The sequence below is a fragment of the Aythya fuligula genome, chromosome 6, assembly GCF_009819795.1.
Source record: "Aythya fuligula isolate bAytFul2 chromosome 6, bAytFul2.pri, whole genome shotgun sequence".
NCBI classification, from domain to species: domain Eukaryota; kingdom Metazoa; phylum Chordata; class Aves; order Anseriformes; family Anatidae; genus Aythya; species Aythya fuligula.
In genome coordinates this window covers 1340685-1362387 of record NC_045564.1, presented here as the reverse complement: position 1 = coordinate 1362387, position 21703 = coordinate 1340685, and the positions used below count along the sequence as shown (strand labels likewise).

General features: G+C 35.3%; 1 protein-coding gene across 3 annotated transcripts in view; it reads right to left on the bottom strand.

The window, feature by feature from the left end:
• The window catches only part of RFTN2 (raftlin family member 2), a 32709-nt gene extending 19969 nt beyond the window's left edge, over positions 1 to 12740 (bottom strand). For 2 of the 3 annotated variants that reach the window (XM_032190541.1, XM_032190542.1), the window contains exons 1-5: positions 12676 to 12740; positions 12039 to 12234; positions 7014 to 7197; positions 4990 to 5101; positions 2726 to 3038 (exon numbers count right to left, since the gene is read on the bottom strand). In XM_032190541.1, coding sequence (XP_032046432.1) covers positions 2726 to 3038; positions 4990 to 5101; positions 7014 to 7197; positions 12039 to 12177 — 748 coding nt within the window. In that variant the 5' untranslated portion in view covers positions 12178 to 12234; positions 12676 to 12740. The remainder of the gene's footprint in view (positions 1 to 2725; positions 3039 to 4989; positions 5102 to 7013; positions 7198 to 12038; positions 12235 to 12675) is intronic. The other variant, XM_032190540.1, reaches the window with a different exon arrangement.
• Positions 12741 to 21703: the final 8963 nt, after the last annotated feature.

Sequence of the window (21703 nt, the reverse complement as noted above, 5' to 3'; positions counted from 1 at the left end):
AAGAAGAAAAATGAGCCTCTGGAAGACAGAGCTCTCAAAAATATTATCTTCTTATTTCAGCCTGCTTTTGTATTTTTAAGTATCAGTTTTACAAATTGCTTCCTTATGCAACTTTATTCACCTAGAGCCCTCAACACCAGAAAAAACAAAACAAAACAAAACAAACAAAAAAAACAAACAACAGGATGAGCTGTGAGGAGGGTAAGCTATAGTACACAACAGAGCTTTGAACATACTGTAGTTGGGTTGTTGCTGGACCACCTTCTAGGTAGGTGGGTTTTGCATAGGGGAAAATATAGTAGATTCAAGAGAAAACCCAGTGAAAATAGGCTATATTTCTGTCACTCATGAAACTTTTGACTACAAATATTCAAAATGACTAACTGAAATTAAAAACATTTTTCTAAATTTTTAAATATGATGAATGCCTTGTATAGCCTTTTTACTCATTCTTTTTTGCAGATGATTTAAGTACCAGTATAATCAGCTCCATACTGGGGTTTACCACACAGTAACTGATGAGAGTATGAGTGTATGCAAAACAAACAAGATCTGCGTATTCACAGATGCTTCTCACATCCAGCCATTAATACAGTGATGTTACAAAAAGTCAAATATTCAAAAAAAGTAAATTCAGAAATCCATAGTATTTTAGGTATTCACTGGTGATGAGTTAGGAAGTCTTAGCTAAATAAATGTATTTTAAAAAGGAAGAACATGACACAAGTACAGTCATGTCTGGGTCACTGTTGCAGGGAAAAAACAAAGCAATTGCAAAAAAATTCCCTGTGATTATGTCTACTACTACAACTTCTGAGCAGCCTAAATCAACACAAACCTCTAGAAAGCAGAAGTATTCACATTGCCAAACCAGACGAACCTGGTTTAGATGATCCCAGTTAAGACACTAGTCTCTCTAAGCTCCAGAAATAGAGAAAGATTTTCAAAGCATTATTTGGACTTTAAGTAGTTTTAATCAATTTCTACGAGAAACCTTTTGGAGTGGGTAATAACACATAAGGCATCTGAAATAAGAGAGTAAATTCAGGACAAATTACTGAACTCCATCACTATGAGATGACTTTTCTTCCTATACAGTTGTATTTTGTCACCTCTACAGGTGGAGGTGCTACCATTAATGTGTTTATCTTGGTAAAGCTTGATTTTCCTATTAAGAAAAATTTTTGAAAATTCCTATCAGTATTTTTTAAAAGGATGGTTAACCACAACATTTACAAGGAAAGGTGTTTACATTTTCAGAAAATTTGTCTTAAAACTTCCAATAACTTTACTGACTAGTAGTAGAGAGGATAGGTATATTCCTGCCAAACTTTTAGAAGTTTAGAATTTCCTGAGAACTCTGCATCTAGGGGCTGCAGTGGTTGGTAATCCACCTGGTTACACTTGCATGCACGAACCAAAACTCAACTGTGAGTTTTCTCCTTTTTCCTTACAGGATCTATGTTCTACTATGTATAGCAAGCCCACTGTCTCAAGCTGCAAGGAAAGAGTTAAGGTTTAACAGATCGTGCTCTAACAGCCCAGCATGTTGTAAAAGAACTGCTTTAATTCAAGTGTTAAAAATAAGAGGGACATTGATTATCTCAGTGCATAGAGTCATTATCCTGACAGTCTACCAACTAGAGAGGTGCTTAACTCTTTAACAAGAAAGTGAAGAGGTTGCTTTTGAAAGCAATTAAAACATGTCTGGAACATCACAGAAGACCCTATTGTATCAAAATTCAATCTTAAAGGAAAATTTCATGCTGCCTTGCTTTCTATACTGTAATGCTTTAGTTCCTATAATGCATTAGTTCTCATGCATTAGGTTACTTCTTCCTTTTCACCTTTTCTTCCTAGTAAATGTGAAGGGCTTAGTGCCTCAGTATCAGGAATCATTGTTTCAGGCAGTAACTTGTGAAGACCACACGATTTATCTTACAGATTCCTGTACAATTAAGTCTTCTACCACAGCACCAACATCTTTCAATTACACTTTCCCTTCCTAAGTAAGCAACTTTCCAATGCTTCATTTTCTCTAGTGTAAATTCATTTTGGAACAATTATCCTCTTTGATTACATGGTCAATGCATTAGTTTAGTGATCTCTTTCAGAATATTTCTTGAAGGCATGTTAACCAGAAAGAATCCATTATTAATGGATTTGTTTGCTGTATGTGATGTGAGTTGGCTAGAAGCACACAAAATTATGTTTCTAAACAGAAGGGGATCCCTTTGTTGTCAGATTTAAAACACACAGGACAACTGGTTTCATTACAGCATATGCTTGGATATCCCTTACAAATTTATGGTTCAATATTAGGAGTAGGTAAAAACCAATGTCTTTGGGAAACATTTTAGAATAACTGCATCACATTTTTCTTGCTATATGCTTACAACACATATCAAGCAAAAAGTTACCTGTTTGCACCACATTTAAAACCAGAAGAACACCTTTATTATTATTATCATCATCATCATCATCATCATCATCATCATCATCATCATCATCATCATAGTTCAGATATATAAAGCAGAAGGTACATAATTCTTCTGGTTCCTCAATGGTGACTTTTTTGGAAGTACACATGCACTTAAGGAAGATGCATCTTCCAAAACCGGTACTTGATGACAGAATATGCTGTTCTGTTATTTTTTTCCTACTGCTTCTTAAAACAACTCAAGAACATATCTTATTTCTGCAATAAACAAACAGAATTCATTACCGTCTCCTTCTTGTGGCTTAACAGAACTGACTTCTTTTCCAAACTGGAAATCTGCATCCTGTAACAGTCCACTCTCTGCTTGCATTTCCTCTTCATTCCCACTCTCAGATGAGTGACCACACAGTGACCTTTCATTCCAGTTTTTGTAGTCTTCATCAGAAATTCTTCTTCTGGGTTCCCTGTGTCTTCTGCCCAGTGTTGATTCCAGCTCTGCATTTCCATCTGTGCTTGTTCCATTACAGGCTTTAGGTTGAGGAAAATGTTGTGTTACAAAGCCCACAAACTTCTTTCCTCGTTTAGCTGCTTCATTAACCTGCATGTAAAACACAAATTGATCTGTAAAGTGGTTTTAAGATAGTGTGCAACTTTTTTTTTTTCCCCAAAACGTCTAAAATGCATGTTCTGTTTACTAATTTGCTGATTTTCAAGGACATCCAAGGACACAGTACTATGGAAGCGTAGCTTGTCTATATATGTTGGCTGTATGGCTGTGTTTTTAAAGTAAACAGAAGCCTTCCAGCATGTCTTTGGGCTCAGGCCAAGAAGGGTGGCCAACACTGTTAATGACTTCAGTGTACATAAATTCCTTCAACTAGGACAAACCCAAAGTATTTCACTTACTACATCACAGTGACAGACAGTATACTGGTGGAGGAATGTTTCCAGAAATTTCACGGTAGATTGGTTAGAGGATGGTTAGAGGAATACCATTCCTCTAAAAGTGTGATTCCAGTTCCACTATGATTACTAACTCTTACATTTAGCCAGTGGTGTTTCTTTTTCCCCTCTTCTGGAATCTTAAAATACAACTGCAGAGAATATGCAATCGGTGGAATGTTCTTGGAAGGAAATTTTTGCTTGGGATAAGAAGCACTTCCACCTTTGAAGGTGATCCCACTGCAACAAAGTCTTCCCAGGAACACACAAAAAGCCCAGCCCAGAGCACAGAAATCACCCGGGAAATACTCAGTTAGCAAGGGCAGAGAAGGCAGGATCTCTATCTACCTAGTTAACCCATGTAAACTATTTAGAGTGATTAACTCAAATAACTGATGGTGCTACAATGCTTTTTTAGCATCACATCTGACTGAAGTGATACTGTTTATCACCATTACACATGCACAACAGTAACTTTACCATGTATCAAAATTCAGCCATCATTATGATTATATGAAGCTGCAAAAAGACGTCCTATAACTGACAACCCCCCAGTGCCACAAATTCTTAAGGGTTCAAGAAAATATACATGTATTTTCTTAATAAAAATGTAAATTTACATTTTAATAGGAATATTTTAAAATCAGATCCATTTCATGTAGCTTTTCCAGATTTTCTCGCAAGACAGAATCACTGCTTAATTGCTTAATTTGTGTTGGTTTTTTTTTTTTTTTTTTTTTTTGCTGTTGCTTTGTTTTATACTTTTAAGTGTTTCGTATACAACAAACATGGCAATACACACATGGTATAAATGGAACACAATTTTAAATTTTGAACACCTGAAAAATTCAAAAAAATCTTTAGAAACTTTAAACAACTCTGGTAATTTCAGTGATCATTAAGAATTGCCAGTATGCTTTTTCGTCTGCTTTTTTCTTTTGCAACTCATGTAAAAGATAACACTCAAACTCTTACAATAACAATAATTTCCTGTTTCAGCAAGTCTTCAATTTTGTAGAGGAAGTGAAACAAAAAAACTGGAACTAGGGCTTGTATTTCAGTGGAAGTTTACTTTTCTTTAACTTTACAATATTTTCAGAAGTTGTGCCAAGGAAATATTTTAATACCATTACCGATTACTGTATATACTAAATTTGAAGAAGAAAAAAAATGTACTTAGAAAATCAATATGTTAATGTATGTTATTCTTACTGAACGTAACACAGAACATCATAATTTTTTTTTTGTAACACTAATTCCAGAAGAAGCTATCAAGCAAGCATTTTATGAAGACTGAGTGAAAATTTGGGCCTGCTTCTGTTTCCAGTGCTGTAAGTGATCAGTCTCCCGAAACCTTCCATGGTTCAGTAATAAATTCTAAATTCCAAAAAGCAATTAGTGAAGAAAATGAACTCTTTTTGCACACAGAAAGCACTTGGTAGCTTCTATAAAACAAAAGCCAAGTTAAAAACCTAAACAGAACCATAAGCCTCCAATCATTGACAACTACCTACATGTATGGGAGAAAGAAATATCTGAAGAGATGTTTAAAAAGAAACCAAATCAAAACAAACAAACAACAACAAACAACCACAAAATTCCATTACCTTTTCTAAAAGTTCTTTCACTACCTCATTTGTCAGTGTTTCATGCGTTAAAGGACATTCCTCAATCACCAGCCTGGGGTGCCTTTGTCCTCTGGGTGCTGCATGCTTCTGGCTAGAACACAGAAAGAAAGCAGTCTTTGTCAGTAGTTTGCTGCTAACTTGGGCAAATGCTGGCATATATAGTTCTTTTCTTTTAGTGTAAAGGTTATGAATTAAATCCTGGCAATGCTTTTCCCCATTTAAAACTCAACATTTTTTGGTGCTTCATTATGTTTTATATAAAGTAGAGTGTGCTGTGTATTAAAATGTCAGGATAAGAATGTTAGTATTTAACAGAAATGTCATTTCAAGATGGTTTACAAACATCTTCTGAAACTCAGCTTTACTGAAAAAACAACAGTCTTCCTAGCAAATGTGTCCAAAACGTACTTCCAAATGCAAAAAGTACAGATAAGAGCTTTAAATGCAGCAAGCACAAAACAAAGTATCAGTTTTGCAAGAAAAGCACTATGCTACGAAACGAAATGGTACTTTTACACTGTTAATATACCGCTGCTTATTTTTAGCAATTAAAGCGGAGTTACAGCTACTGTATGTAAAAACAGTGCAGGCACATGCCAGAAACACAGTGCACTACAAATCCCTTTGGGTTACACAGTGTTTATTTCACTCCTATATTTCAGAATCCTACAAGCTTTAATTTCTATTTTAAAGAATAACATTCATCATTTTTTATTGAAAGTAAGTTCTGTTGTTGATCGTATAACATTTGTTGTACATCATCAATGTAGTATGGATTTCTTTGCTGTTTCTTTCACTCAAGCTTTGGAGTGAAACATCAATTAAGTATGTTCGAATATAAAAAGGTTACTTTCAAGATAGTTGCTGGAGAAGGTGCATCCACCTGCAGGAAACCCAACAGAGGTATGTACATATGGCATCTGCAAATGCAGTCAGGTACTTACAGCCAGCAGTTTCAGAAGGAGGCTGCTGGTTCTTGTCCTTCACCTGTTCAAGGGCCTACCAGTTAAACTGACAACTTCATAAGGATCCCACGTCTACAGAGATTAGGTGTGTCGAGGGAGCTGAGCACTGGCAGTGTCAGCTCTCAGAAAGCTCAGCTCCAGAAAGCAAGTATTCTGCCTTTTTCTTTAAGCATCTGTCCATATGGACAACATTCACCTTGCCTTCACGTGAATTTATGAAAGTAAGATGTATGAGAAGCAAATGCCATACCATGGGCAATGCTTGTTTAGTCAAAACATTTGATGGAGAATCTCCCTCAAATGAACTACATTTTATAGAACTGCAGGAGTGGCAGGGAGCACCTTCAGAGGTACATCCTTGGAGATTTCCCAGAGAAGCTGAACAAACCTCTGTGCATCACACCAGGACTTGAGATGGAAGGGGAACCATCACACCTCTCAGTGCAACATGAAATCCACTTTTCTAGTTACTCAAGAACAAAAAGGTTGTTTTCGTTGCAGTTAAAGGAGCTAACTGTAATATTTCTTTGTACGTTTTCCTTATGATCACATGGTGATTACAATGCAGCAAAACCAGAAGTAACAAGCAAGATTATGGAAGTTGGAATGAAAACAAACTCTTGACTCTCTCCTCACTGAAAAAAAACAAGCTTTTGTACAGCCTCCCCAGTCACAGAGTACTTCCTTCATAACAAGGTTAAATGATTCTCTCTGAGGAACTGTGAGCATTTTACACTTTACAGGTACCTTTTACTGAGTAGTGCTCTTATGGAAAAAGTGAAAAGAAAAATGTTGAAAACAAGACAAGATAGATGTGAGGGAATTAAATGCAGCTTATTAGTCTCCTAGTGTTTTGTTTCATCTTGTACTTGGGGTTAATTAAAAGAACATTATTAAGTTGGTCACCTTTCTAGATAAGGAACAGTTACTTGATTCTTGGAGGTATTTATCGTAAGTTAATAAACTACGCATGATGAACAACCCTCTTAAAAATAACTTAAGTAATGGGCCCATATAATTAAATTATTTCACTGTTACCTTAATTTTAATCTTGAAAGTACCACCCGATACATATGACTTGCAGGGAAATTCCTTCTATGTCCAATTGGCAGTAGAATAGGATGAATAGCTCCTACGACATATCCTTTGTTGTAATATTCTTCCACCTTAGATGTTATATCCAACACAGAACTGATTTTGATAACTTCAGGACTTGAGGAAGCTAAAAGCATTGAAAAAACAGAAGAGAAGCACATTATACTGTGTATGTACAGACACTTTGAAGTGAGTTCCTTTGATGTAAACCACACAAAACCTATGCCAAGGCATTTATTAACAAGGTAAAGTCCTCTTTGCACAAGAAAAAAGAGACTCACTGTGATTATGAAGTATACAACTAGGTGAAACACGTATTTTTTAGGAGACAATATGATCTATTTGTAATCTATTTGGCAATACTTCGTTGGACCTAGCTTTGTCAAGCTAATTTAAGAACTGCATCAACATCTAAACACGCAATTGGTCTGGATATTAAGCAACTATTTTGTCTAGTCAAAGACTTAAGCATACTGCAGCAGTATACTTTAACCCTACCTGAGAGGTAAACTTACACAAAATTAATTTAATTCTAGAAGAACAGGTTTGTTTTCCTCAAACACATTTTTTGGATCCCTTAGAAGTCATCTGTGGATTGTAGGTTGAAATTTTAAAATATACACAATTATGTCCCCAAGTAGACTTAAATCCATATCACAGTAAGCTAAATGGTATCACTAAATTCTAAGCTGAATACCTCTGGGTGTATGCAAGCATTTCTGACCAACAGGTAACAGCCAGGTACCACACAGTAGTTGGCAAAAACCAGGGGGTGGTCTGTGGTCTGGTCCACAGTTTTTGCACAGAGAAAAGGGAAGACTGTGCACTGGTAGTAGTTTACATGCTTTGCCACAGTGAGCCTGACTATCAGCATTTCCTGTTCCTCTCAACTCCAACTGTAATTATAGATGCTCTCAGAGCCTCCACTAAGCAACTAGTTAATATTAATTTACATTAATAATAATATTAAGTTACAGACAGTAACTTAAGAGTAATTTTGCTAGCATACACATGTATTTGCCAACATCAACAATTTCATCCTTCACAGATGTGGCCTCTCACAACAAGGCAGCTTGATCTGGAATTTGATGGTCTCTGTCAGTTACCTCTGCTGCAAGTGATGCACACCCTTTTCATATTCTGACAGGTCCCTCTCTCTGCAAAACTCACCACTTCGTAAATGTATTCCTTAATGTTCTTATCTCCTCCTTTATCTACATGCCAATCCTATACATGCACAATAGCAAGAAATTTAAGGAGTTTACCAAAGACACAGCAAGTCACAAAATCTTCTTACCCTACTGGTTTAAAGTATCATAAACCTACTATATATGAATATTTATTTTGCCAACACTTTTATTCTAATAAACAGAATTAGATTTTTGCTGGTTGAGTGATATGTTTTCTGTGAAGCTTAAATCACTGTACTGTTTTCCAAGTATAAAGTGGGGATAATACTGATATATATACTCATTACAGAGAACCTCGCATTCTTTAAAAAAAAAAAATCGACATTAAAAAAAAACACACAAAACATCAACAAAAAAAAACAAAAACATCAAAAAAAAAACAACAAAACATTTATAGTATTCAAATGTATGCTTTTGCATAAAAGCTTTTATTAAAGTGAAAAAGGAATGGAAAAAAATAAAACTGCTACTTTGACTCTTACTGTAAAGCCTTTACCAGCTCAAAAAAAGCTATCAAGAACCAAAATATCGTGTACAGAGTGAACTGCACACCATCAAAAAGCAACATCAGCATATATATTGATAGTTTATTGCTGATAGCTATCCAACAACCTATTAACATAAACTCTACCACTCTCAGTCATAGCACTGGGTTGTTTCACTTTCTGGAGCTACCTTACAACTCACGGTTGGAACTTCACTACAATAGGAATATTTACACTTGTTTTTTTAAGCACACTGCATTACAGACCTCTCTTCAACAGACGGATGATATTTTGCCCTACAACACCTCTATCCCATAATTCTACCCAGAATAAATCCCAGAGACATTAAATATTTATTGAAGAAATAACTGCTCTACAGCACACACAAGCCAAAAAATCAGGTATGGATGCAACACGATCATCACTTCAGTGATTTTCCAATTGCCTTAACTGAAAATTCCCACTACAGCTAGCTGGCTAATTGTATAGTAAGCTTTGGAGATGATGACAAAACAGCTACTCCATACATATTCATACTGTTATTCAGAGTGACAAAAACTTTGCAGCGTGTCATTTTAGTGGGCTGAAATGCAATACGCTTGCATCAATATTCCTTCTCTCCCTAGTAGGAGAGTTCTGGAAAAGCTGTAAGCTTTTTCCTTAAGTAGGAATATTTATGCTATCCCTACTTTATGTTTAAACTCATCTCCAAAAATAAGTTTTTGTAAGTGAGATATGCCTCGTGACTGAAACCATTGTATTTCCTATCTTTGACAAGCATTTAAAATTACATTTCAGAGTCCACTGAACCCCTGCAAATGCAAGCCTGGCTGTATTCTTCTTGGCCGTGATTCTTCTTTCGCACAAGTACCTCCATGGAACTCAGAACTCATTTACGCAGTAGGGATGGGAATATTTGGGTAAACAAGAAGAGACAAATCAAGGTAAAACATACTGTTAATAACTAGTTAAGATGCTCGTGGACTCCAACAAGCAGATTTAGACAAGAGCATGGTTGACCTTATCTGCACCACAACTTGAAAAAAGATCAGGAACTCCTGAAAGTCTCCCTAGCAGGACCATTTCAACTCCATATATCATAAATCTGATGAAGCAGAGAATACAGAATATTAAACTGAAATATAATGCATTTATGCTTGCTGTACTTTTATCTGAATGCAGGCTATAGCTTACTCTAGGATCTTAAATATATTCAGATAAGATTTTCTGTTTTACTTGGTTCCAGATTCAATATGTCACTCAACAGAACAACAATCTCAGATGCTGGGGAAGATCTTGCTCTGGAAGTCAACAGAGTGCCATGAAGATATAACATAAAACTTCACAGCATACTGAAAACTAACTGGTCTGACATGATAATAGGCTCTTCCTTAAGCTTCATTTAGCCCAAGAATACTTGAATAGAAGCAACTATGTGAATGAGTTGAATGGGTTAGAAAAAAAAAAAAAGTAGTTCAACAGATTTTCTACAGTATCTCAGCCAATCCCCATGTTTCACAAGCAAACAACATTCAGAAATGCCTCCAAGAAAGACAGTGTACAGCATTTTTGCCTGTATTCATTCATGATCTTACCTCTTCAGAGACCTCAAATGAAAAAAAAAGTTAATTATGCGCATGCAGCTAAAACCATCCAACAGAATGATATGTACTAAATCTAACTGCTTACAGTTAGTGCCTAAAAGCAGTCAGGCAATCATTCAAAATTTCTCTCTGCCAATGTTATTTAGCATTCATAACTCCACAGTACGTCACTGAAGCTAAGCACTTATGAAATGAATCTTTACTGCTGTAACAATAGGTTATTAACATAATGCAAAAATAGACCTTTATTGACACTGTTTAATATGATTTTTCTTAAAGCCACAACCTTCTTTAAAACAGACCCTTTACGAAGTATTTCCAGAAGCTCGTTACTTCAAAATAGAGCAAAACTCTCTAGAACACAGACTATTTAAGAACACCAAACACACTTTAGTCACAAAAGGTAAGTTTTATTATTTTTTCTATTATTAGTAGATTAATAGGTAATTCACATATACATTAGGGGGTCCAGCTTTATTTCCCGTACGTTACCACTACTACCTGCCCAAAGTTTTGTCTCTCCAAAAAGAATAAACCAATGAGAAACTCATGTCACTATGTGTAAATAAAGAGCCATATTTGCTGTCAAGTAGTGTAACTCTGTAAAATGCTGTTTCTGTTAGTTCTTATAGTTCTTCAGTGAACAGCCAAATACATTTAAATAAAAATATAACTGCATTCCTTTAATTTGAAAAGAAAACTAAACAGAGGCCAGGTTTTGTTTGTAAAGAAGTTCCTGAACACATAACAAGACATGCATTTACACTTTCTCCCTTTATTTTATAGCCTCTAGCTATCACATGCACTTTAAATCCTCGCTATCAAGAATTTCCAGTAGATTCAGTTCTTGTAAAATGCCAAGTTACCACGAAGTGACTGCAAAACTGAGCTGTCTGTTCTCCGAGGGCAGCCATCTGGGCTTGTTTATGTTTTCAACTTTCTGGAACAGGGAGTAGCTCTGTTAGAGACGGGACACCCTCGGGAAGGAAGTATCCCACAGAGCACTGTCTGCCTCCAGCTACGCATACAAATTTTGTCTCACTTCGGTCACAATTTCAAAAGCCTATTCAGCAACTATAAATAGAGCGTTTGCAAAAAAAAAAAAAAAAAAAAAAAAAAAAAAAAAAAAAACAACTATAATACTCTTACTAAAACATCCACCAAAAGGCTGGGGTGGGCATAAGAGAGAAGACTATTACTTACACAGCTAAGAAATAGACTTGCTTCTGCACAAAGTCACGAGGACAATGACAGCCTGTTTTCCGAAGTTGAACGCATTTTAAGAAACTGTTATTCAGTTATTCAGCATTCTGTTACCCTTGCTCAGGCACAGTGTATTTTCTGAACAGTCACACTAAATTCAGACAATTGCTATTCGAAGTGAGTAAGGATAGCAGTATCTGACTCATAGGAAACTAGGAAAATCTCTAACAGTTTTTAGCCAGCTTCCTTAACAAGGACAGTTGTGTAATTTGGACGGTTTTGTTGTTAAAAATACTTCAGCAGTTTCCATTGTAATTTTATCTAAGTGAAGACCTTCGTCATGATTTGTGTTTCAAAATAAAAGTCTTACATTTGGGCTAGCTTGGATAAAAGTATGTAAGTTTTACTACAACTCAGACAAAACAGAACAAAGTTAAATCCTATTCCTTACGTTTTCAGAATAACAACAGATATAACAGAAATTACCTTCTAATGTAAAATCCAGCAATACATATTCATAAGCAGATTCTGTCTTTGTTTCAACTTGTGGTCTCTTCAACGTAGAAAAAATTTTTCCAGGGCTGCTATCATCTGGGTCTTCCAGCTTTCTCAGTCCGCACCCCATGGCAAGATCTGCAAATGATTAAATCGCAGGAAAAGGAGGGGGAAGCAACAAGATCTGCTGCTCACAAAAAAAAAAAAAAAAAAAAAAAAAAAAAAAAAAAGTAATCAATTCCCTTTGATTTTGTTTTCTATTAGCTGTAAATCCAAATACAGAAAAAGTCTGCTTCCCAAATCAAAAGATGAGGGTACTTTCCATTCATTTTCTTGTATGTATATATAAACAGTAAGCCTGTAATGTTTTCAAGCTACAAACTTAGTATGAGTAGGCTTGATTTTGCAGCGATGTTAGAGCTGCTAGAAACTAGCAGAGATTTTCCATGCCACGTCAATTTACAGCCAGCCCCCTATCAGTGCTCCCTTGCAGAGGACACCAATAGTGCTTTGTTTGTCCTTCTAGACTGACTGGGCAGGAAGGAGGGGCGGTGGGTGGGTGGGTGGGGGGAAGACAAGAACTGAAAAAGAAAGTTATAGAGAAACCTGTTTGTAAGTAATTACTTACCTCCAGAAGTACTACTCAAATGCAGCAGCAAGTCAGAGGAAAAAAAAGCAAGTTAGTCAGTATGAAAGAATGAGAAAAGAGCCTCAACATGGTTGGAGACGAAAATCATTTCCAGAAAGGAAGTCAGCTTCAAGAGGAAATTACTTCTGGCATCTCAAAGGGCAGAAAAGTAAATGAAAAGCAGTTTAGTCCTTATTTTAGATTTCAAAGTTTAGTTCCCATTTCCTTTCCGCAGGAACTTTCTTCCAAAGAAAAACATGAACATAATGTAATATACTGTAATAATGTAAAACCATGTAGTAAAGGAGCTTCTTCTCAAGAAAATCATGTGATTACAATATGCATCTACATCACTAAAATCAGCTTATGTAATTGGTTTTGATCAACACTAACAACTAACACTGACGTTCAAATCACAAAGTCCTTTTCAAGCTAATATGAACATAGTTACAAGACCTTCTGCCCCCTTTTTCACGGGTATGGAACAAGTCCTCTCCTCCATCAGGCTGACCTCAGCTGCAACAGCAGATGTTCCGCTCTGCTCCCTATGTATCTTTTTCTTCAAGTCCTGAAAATTTAGTGTAATTTTAAGGGCCCGGTATATGTTCCTTTAATTCATTAAAAATAATAATAAAGAAAGCTTACCACTACCTAACATAAGCACTCAGTACTCTCACATTAACTACTGCAAATAACTTGCAACTGTATGAGCCCTGATGCAGACCACAACAACACACGTGGAAAAAAGGAACAGTGAGTGATTTTTTGAGGTACTGTTACTGCAGGGATGGGCAGTTTGATAATACAAGTTTTTTGCTTTTAGACTGCATCTAGAAAAATTCAGAATCATCCAGAGGAAACCAGAGATTCAAATTAATCCATTTTGGATAATCCATGTATTTGGATTTTAAAAGCTTTATATATTTTTATTCACTGTATGCTATTAGTCTTATCAGAATTGCCCACATTTTCTATAATCAGTCAATGTGATTTAGACATTAACCACTTGGGGTTTTCTTCCTGTTCTCCTATAAGCAAAGTGATGTAACTTTAAGTAGCTTACCAGGAATGATTTACCTTTGAAATCCACATTATAGTTTAAAGTTACTTAATTTTGGAATAATTGAATAATCACTGAGTGCAGAGCCTATGCAACATCACCAATTCAATCTTACAGTCTTAAAAAAAAATAAATCCCAGGTACTGAAACAAAGAGGAAATTCCTGTGTTGTCTTCTTGATTAAAACAAAGGAGAACATATCAATTAAACAATTAAGTTCTCCAGCTTCCTGAATATCTGCTTACACAAAAATTGTTTCCAAATACTTTTTTTTTTTTTTTTTTTTTTTTCTCCACAAAAGGTCATCCATGAACTGCTGCTATCCCAAACATCCACGTAATGGTCCGGTCAACTTGGAGAATCCTGCTGTCTGATTCCACAAGGGTCTTAAGATCTTGTATAAAGTCATGACAGAAGTGGAAATAGCAGCAAGTGAAGAAACCTTTTTGCAACACTAGTCTAGTTGCCAGCTGTTTGCTTTTTTTTTTTTTTTTTTTTAATTTAACTGAAGATAGCTTTGTTTTTAAATGAGGCCAGAATGCTGTAATTTGAACTCTTTGTAGCAAGGCTTAAATCAGATTCCAACCCTCTCTCCAAGACAGGATTTTTCATAGTATAAACAAGCCCTTTTTGACACCAATGCAGAAACACTTACGGATAAAAATGATGATCCTTATTTTAGGTAACCCCAGATTAGTCAAGTAGTTACAAGCTTCCAAACTGGAAATCTGTCAATAGCTACTATTAAAGACTTGACTCAGAAGTCACTGGACTGAACCAATGCAATGACTGAGCACACAGCAGAACAAAGGAAACAAAACCAAACCAAAATGAGCAGTATTCCTCACAGGAGTTCAAATCTGCACCAAGACACCTGGACCTGTTTGGAGAGAAACAAGTTTATAACATTTCTGGCTTCAAGAGGTGCTTCAAGAAGGGTTTTGTTTTTAGATCCATTTTGCAACAAGGTTCTGCAGCAAAACTGCCCGCTGCGGTGACTCAAAATGCAAAGGTTCTGGGAAGTGGTACCAGGGAAGGAAGAAGTCCCCACCCTACGCTGGGATTCACTGAGGTGTGTCACTCACAGCAGCTCCCACGGGAAGAGCACATGAGACTCACTCATCCAAGCTCAGCATCAGTTTTAGACTTCTGAAAAGGCAGAGATAGGCCACGGCCTGACCAAACCATGGGGCAATTAACCCAAAGTGACTCTGCCTCTGTGAAAAGCTTCCAGGATCCCGTAACAGTTTTCATTCTGATGAAATGGGAAACTGAAGCTGGACTCCAGCTTTCTCCATTAACACTAGTGACAGGACCCGCGGGAACGGGGTTAAGCTGAGGCAGGGGAAATTTAGGCTGGACGTCGGGAGGGGGTTCTTCACAGAGAGGGTGGTTGCACACTGGAGCAGGCTCCCCAGGGAAGTGGTCACTGCACCGAGCCTGTCTGAATTTAAGAAGAGATTGGACTGTGAACTTAGGCACATGGTCTGAACTTTTGGGTAGACCTGTGCGGTGTCAAGAGTTGGACTTGATGATCCTTAAGGGTCCCTTCCAACTCAGGATATTCTATGATTCTATGATTCTATGACTCCTAAGAAGGCCTATGAAATCTGTAAGTGGTATCACAGTCGTGGGAACTAACTCCTCCTCAGCCAAGTGATTTAGAACCAGCTGGAGTCTCCATCACCAAGAGCACTTCTGTGAGATTACTCACTCTAACACTTGAGCCGATGAGCTTACCTGGAATAAATTCAGGTATTACAAGCTGCACAGCCTTTTCTATAGAAAAATAGAACCATTTCTATTGTGTAGGTTAAAGAGTTGCAATCATCGGAAATACAAATACCTTAAAAATGTACCAGTTACCTACAGAATAAGGCACTTCTGTTTATAAAGATTTCACTAGGCCCCAAAGTGACTCAACTAGCAAGAAACAAAACAGTTTACTCTTAGCTCCCCTGCCAAAGCCAAGATGTAAAATAACATTTGGACCAAGAAAATTTCCCAGTAGCAGCTTTTCTTAGCAGCTGTGATTGCAGCTTACAAAGGTGTATTTGAGCAATACTGAGAAAAATAAGCATGATCATCTGCTACAGTGTAGTCATCCCTGACACAATGTTTTTAGCAGAGGACAGAAATACTAAGACTCAAGAGGATGAATTAGAAACCAGAGCTAAATTAGTCAAATAGCTCCAAAACCTGAGGCTAACTGAGCAACTACAGGAATCAGAGACAGTGCATTAACTAAGTAATATTATTCACAAATTGCAACAATTTTGCACTTCATAGTCCCTCTCTGTATTTCTTTTTATGTTTTTTTTTTTTTTAATTTTTATGACTCCAGGAAAAAGTAAAGGTTTTGCTTGGCAAAGGACAATGAGAAAAAAACACTTTAAAAAAAAAAAAGAAAAATTTCCATTAGAAAAATATGAAAAATACTGCAATTCAATAGCCAAATAATTTTCACATCTCTACCTTCAAGAACTATTAAAACTATTATTTTTAAGAGAAACTAAAACAAAGCACTGTCATTTAGTTAATTTTCTGTAGAATCATTTCACTACAACCACTTTGACCCACCCCTTTTATCTTGTCTCACACAGGTCTTTTTATCTTTTTTTTTTTCTTCCCCTAAAAGGAACAATTTTGTGAATGCAACAGGAACAACAGTCTTGTTAAACATGTTAGCTTCGAGCAGAAATGCCAGGTTTTCTGTATTAATATTTAACTTAAATATTCTAAAAAGTAGAATTAGATGACAATAGTTTGTTTTGATGACTGCAGAAGCTTAGTTTAATGATAAAAGCTCATCAATTCAATTTTTCACATTTTTCTAGAACTGTTTCAACTATTAATGTATGCTACAATTAAATAAACAAATTACAATTCAAACAGTATACAGGGACCAATGTATTTGCATTAAACTTTCAGCTACTAAAGCAGAACTTTACTAGAAGTTACAAACCACAGAAACTTTGTTTGTTTCTTGCTTACTGCTGCATCACAAACAGCTTCAACAGAAGGAGCTTTGGATTTACGAAGCCATGAACAGTTCTCTAACATAAGACCTACAAATTTATTACACATTTATCTATATACATCCACTGTATCTCATTTAACAAGGCTACAATTGACTAGATCCTCTGAACCTGCAATACAGTATTGAATGAAACTATGCAGTTAAATAAAGTCATGCATTTTCAAATCAAACTGGATGTCCTCGTTTACTAATCTGATTAAAAAACAATTAGAAATTTTATGAACAGCATTTTGCTTACATTTAATATACACACTTACGTAGACTAGAGCTCCACCGATGGACAGAGATGTAAAATGACCATAGGAAGCCCTCAAACTTAATTTCAATATTTTCTAATTATTTGTGGCTCAAGAAGTCTACAGTGACAAGTATGTGTCTAACAAGACACGTACTTCTCCATTACATATTAGCTTCATTACTAAACATTGTTAAAATTAGAGCCACATATTACTGTTTTGCTTTCTGTATTTCTATTTAGATTTTCTGAATAAAAGCTTTAAGGATTTGCCTACCATGTACAGGATTGTATATGCGTATTGAGACACTAACATTATATTTTAGACCTTTAATGTATTGATTTACTATGTGTATCTTTTAAATAGGAAACAGAACCGAAGGAAATTTTATACCAGGTGAATTTAAACTACTGTAACAGCTCAACATTACAAAGCTAGAAATCTATTTTACTGTAATTTTTACAGTAAAAAACAACTGAACACCCACTATTTCACACCCTTATAACTTCTTACATTTACAAACTGTTAAAAACTATGTATTCTGCCATGTATTCTGCGAGGTTTTGCAGAATGTAGTTTCCTCATTGACTGAACTATTTGAAAAACACATTTCAGAATACAAATAATCACTTTAATATGAAATATGTAAACTGTTTTACAGGGATGATGAATGGACTTCTGGTGCTTAAGATTAGAAGTAGCAGGAACTCGAAACATTAGGGAACCAGAAAATTCTACTTAATGCAAGAACCAATCCTTGATCAAATACATAAAAACACAAGGGAGAGATAAATTCTGTAAATCTACAGGTTGTTAGCCAGCATTACTTAACAGAATGTTAGAATTAGCACTTGACCATGTAAATATATCACTAAACAAACAACAGTTGCTAAAAACACTGTAACAGCTAGTTCAGTAGAAAATAAACAATACTAGCAAGGGTCACTAAATTCTCAGGAAGTGGAAATCAGAAAATTAATTTGGTTTGCTACTATGTGACAAGCAGTGCACAAAGACAAAGATGATTATTTGCCATCAGCTACCGAGTGTCCAAGGACCCTATTCCTAATCTGAACCCTCCTACAGCTACCAAAGGGAAACTACAGAGGTCCAAAGGAGATGTTAACCCTTCTCCAAACCCAAAATCACAGGGAGGAATCTAAATATCTGCACTTAACTAGATTAATTCTGTATAGAAGTATATGAATTATGAAAATTTTGAAAAATTTTAATGAAAATTTTTATGAAAATTTTAAGCAGTAGGAAGGTAATACTGTGTAGCCTATGAGATTTTAAAAATCTTGGAAGCTACAGTATCAAAATAATGCAATTTTAGACACCACCTGTGAGAAAATCGTGTAGTCTTCTTAGTGTAAATTAGTGTATTCCTGTAATAAATTACAGAAGTCAGACACAATTGAGGTACCTGAATTACTAAGATAGGATTTCAACTACTGAGAGCTTAAAGGTTTAGCTACTAGTAATTCATGTTATGCCTTCATTGTTGGCAGACATCTTAAAGAAAGGTAAACTACAATATGAATGGAGAACCATCAATGTTTCAACAGCAATCTGTGGTTCCTGAAGGAAAACCACCTACCAGTGATTCATCTTGGTGTTTTCTAGGTGTCAGAACAAAATGAAGCATTGTTAAGACCTGGTGATATAATCCTAACAACTGATACCTCCAGACTGAAGTTATAGACCTTGCAGCAGAACACTGTGGGTAGACTTCTGTTTTTAATGCTGAATATCCTTCCAAATGATCAAGTTCATATGGAAGTAAAAACGAAGTAAATATTCTTTGAAGCAAAGGTCATGGAATCAACTCATTAGCAACAATCTAACATCTGTTCCAATAAACAGAAATAAAGGACATTTTGTATTTGCATTAGATGCAACTTAAGCTGATAGATGTGTAAATGACTGCACAATATTTACACATTTTCAAGCTATTAGTTTAAAAGTCTTCCCCGTGAGCACATTTTCAATATAGAACTTGTTAGGAAATTTACCTCTTCTATCCCTAAACCACTCTAGGAACAGGGAAGTTATATTTAGTAAACTGAAACTGCTAATCCCCAAAATAAAGATTTAGGACTAACTCTTCCACATTGTGGGTCAAATGTGTATTTGCTTCATGATCCAAGAAAAAAGCCTCTAACAGAACACACAACTTTCTTTTGGCAGCTTCAGAGACAGCATAGCATTTACAGAAAGATTTACTACATAAAAATTCTCTCATGGAAATAAGTTATTGTGAGGCTGTGCCAAAATTTCTGTAGTATTTATAACGATGAATTCTAAAATCTAAATAAAACAGAAGAATAACTGGACAGATATTTTTTGTGGTACAGACTGGCTCAAAGACATGACAAACTAGAGCAGCAGCTATTTAGCCCCTCAGAAATATGCTGATATCCCTGTGGACACAGTAACTTGCAAATATCTGATACTCGTTGGGCAAAACGATCTCAACAGCTTCCACAGCAACACATTTTTTTAAAAACAAATCATGTTTAAATCATGTAGATTTTTTTTTCTACCTAGTAAAGGTATAAAGTAACTTGAGTAAACATGCAACTAAGTCCATGGCATCTCCTTCCAGAACAATTTCAAACAACTGTAAGAACAGCACCAGTTTCCACCTCTTTTCCTGCACAATACTACTACTATTGACTGCTAGAATCATCTTTTAAGATATTTACATATTACACTTACATTGACTGACAATAATGCCCACTGTGTAAGATCCCTAAGTGATTAAGAATCAAAACAAAAAAAAAAAAACAAAAACACAACCAAACAAAAATAAACCAGCATATTTTACATATATAAAGATGTCAATGCTACTATAAGCAATAACACATAGCTTGTTTTCCTATTAAATACAAAGGTTATATTTTAACCTTTTAGGAACCCAAGTTAAACAAAATATATAAGGTATCCTAGCGGGATGAAAGGAGAAGCAAGGATAAAAAGAAGAAAAATATTTTCTTGCAATTGAGGAGAAATAAGTATTCAATCTCATTACATTGTAAAGGAGTTCCTAAGTCTTGCTCAGACAACAGAAAAATTCAAAGCAGACAAGTGAAATTCTCAAATGTTTTCAAGTTTTCATAAAGCCAAATATACTGCTTACCATATAAGAAAAATGTCACCATCAGCAATAATAAGCAATTATTCAACTAGTGGTCCAAATTTTAAGAAGTTACTCTACCCAAGCACTAAAATGACACACATGTAAAGACAACTTATTAAAAACAGGGAATTCCGATTGAAAAACAAAACAAAACAAAACAAAAAACACCAGAAACGCACAAAAGTTCTTGGAATTGAAACAAAATGCACATAGATTAAAAAAAAAATCTGTAACACACAGATGCTGCTAGTGTATATGTGGGAAAATGGCTTTTCCACTGTAATTAAAGGACCTTTTAAATTTATATAGTACAGAAATTAAATGTGAAATTTTCTGTTTAATAACTTGTATGCCATTTTTCAATCTATGTTAGTAACCGATGTTTATACATTAGGCTGTATACCAGAAGTTACAGTTTTGTCCCGTGAAAGTGTTTTTATTAAGAAAAGGAAATGCAGGATAAAATCACATTTTCATGTATTTACCTGTCAAAACTACAAAATTTGATTTTATTTATTTACAAAACACTATGGCATTTAAATTTAGGCACGCTCAGGCAAATGGTAGAAGTTAGGAACTATGTATCCTCCACGTCAGAGGTGCGTTAGCAAACTGAATACCTAAAAAGACACTTTAGAGAATCTGTAGAAGAAGACAGTATATTTCATCTTCCATTCTGTCCTGTTTTCTAGGACGAAAATGGGGACTTCATGTATATTGAGGTTTGAGACTCACAGACGGATGATGTAAAAAATTTCTTCTCACAGAATGCAATCTTGATTCCTAAAGAGAGGGAAAAATGCTATGTTGTTTCCTCCAAGTGTGTCTGATTTATTACATTAATTATGCTTCAATGAAAAGATAGAATCTATTCTAATATTCCATCTGCTCAACGGACTTGATTTAAAAAGAAAGTCAGTATCTATTACATACTATAGGTGAAGTTGACAGTGGCAAGAAATAACTTTCTTTGCAAGAATGGAGCTTTCAAATGAGTTCAAGTTTAATTTAGCAAGAACAGGTCTTGTTCACTTACCATATAGCTTTACATAAGTGTATCAAGTCAGTAAAGTAATAGCTATCCTCTTTCAAAATGATCAGGGAACAGTCATTTTTATAATATACTGTGTGAAACTATTTAACCAACATATACTTTTTTTTTATATTAAAAAAAACAAACAACAACAACACCTTTTGCATTCTCTGCAACAGATTAGAACAATAGATTAAAAAACCTCAAACTCAGCTTAGCACTAGATGTTCATAGTAACTGTTTTAGTTTATTTCACAAGTTTCCTAAGTATATAACCCGATACCTGAGCATTTCAACTTAGCTGGGAAAATATTCTAGATAGCTTTAAAACCATATATAGCTCCATACTGTATAAACAGCCTTAACTCTGACTCAAACTGATGGGTCAGCCTTAAATTTCTTTTGATTTGTATGTAGTTTCCAGTATTTTTAATAATAGTTTTGAAATAACTATTTGAAATTGTAATCATGCTTATATAATTTTCAGTAGCCAAAGCTCACAGATATATAAAATGTG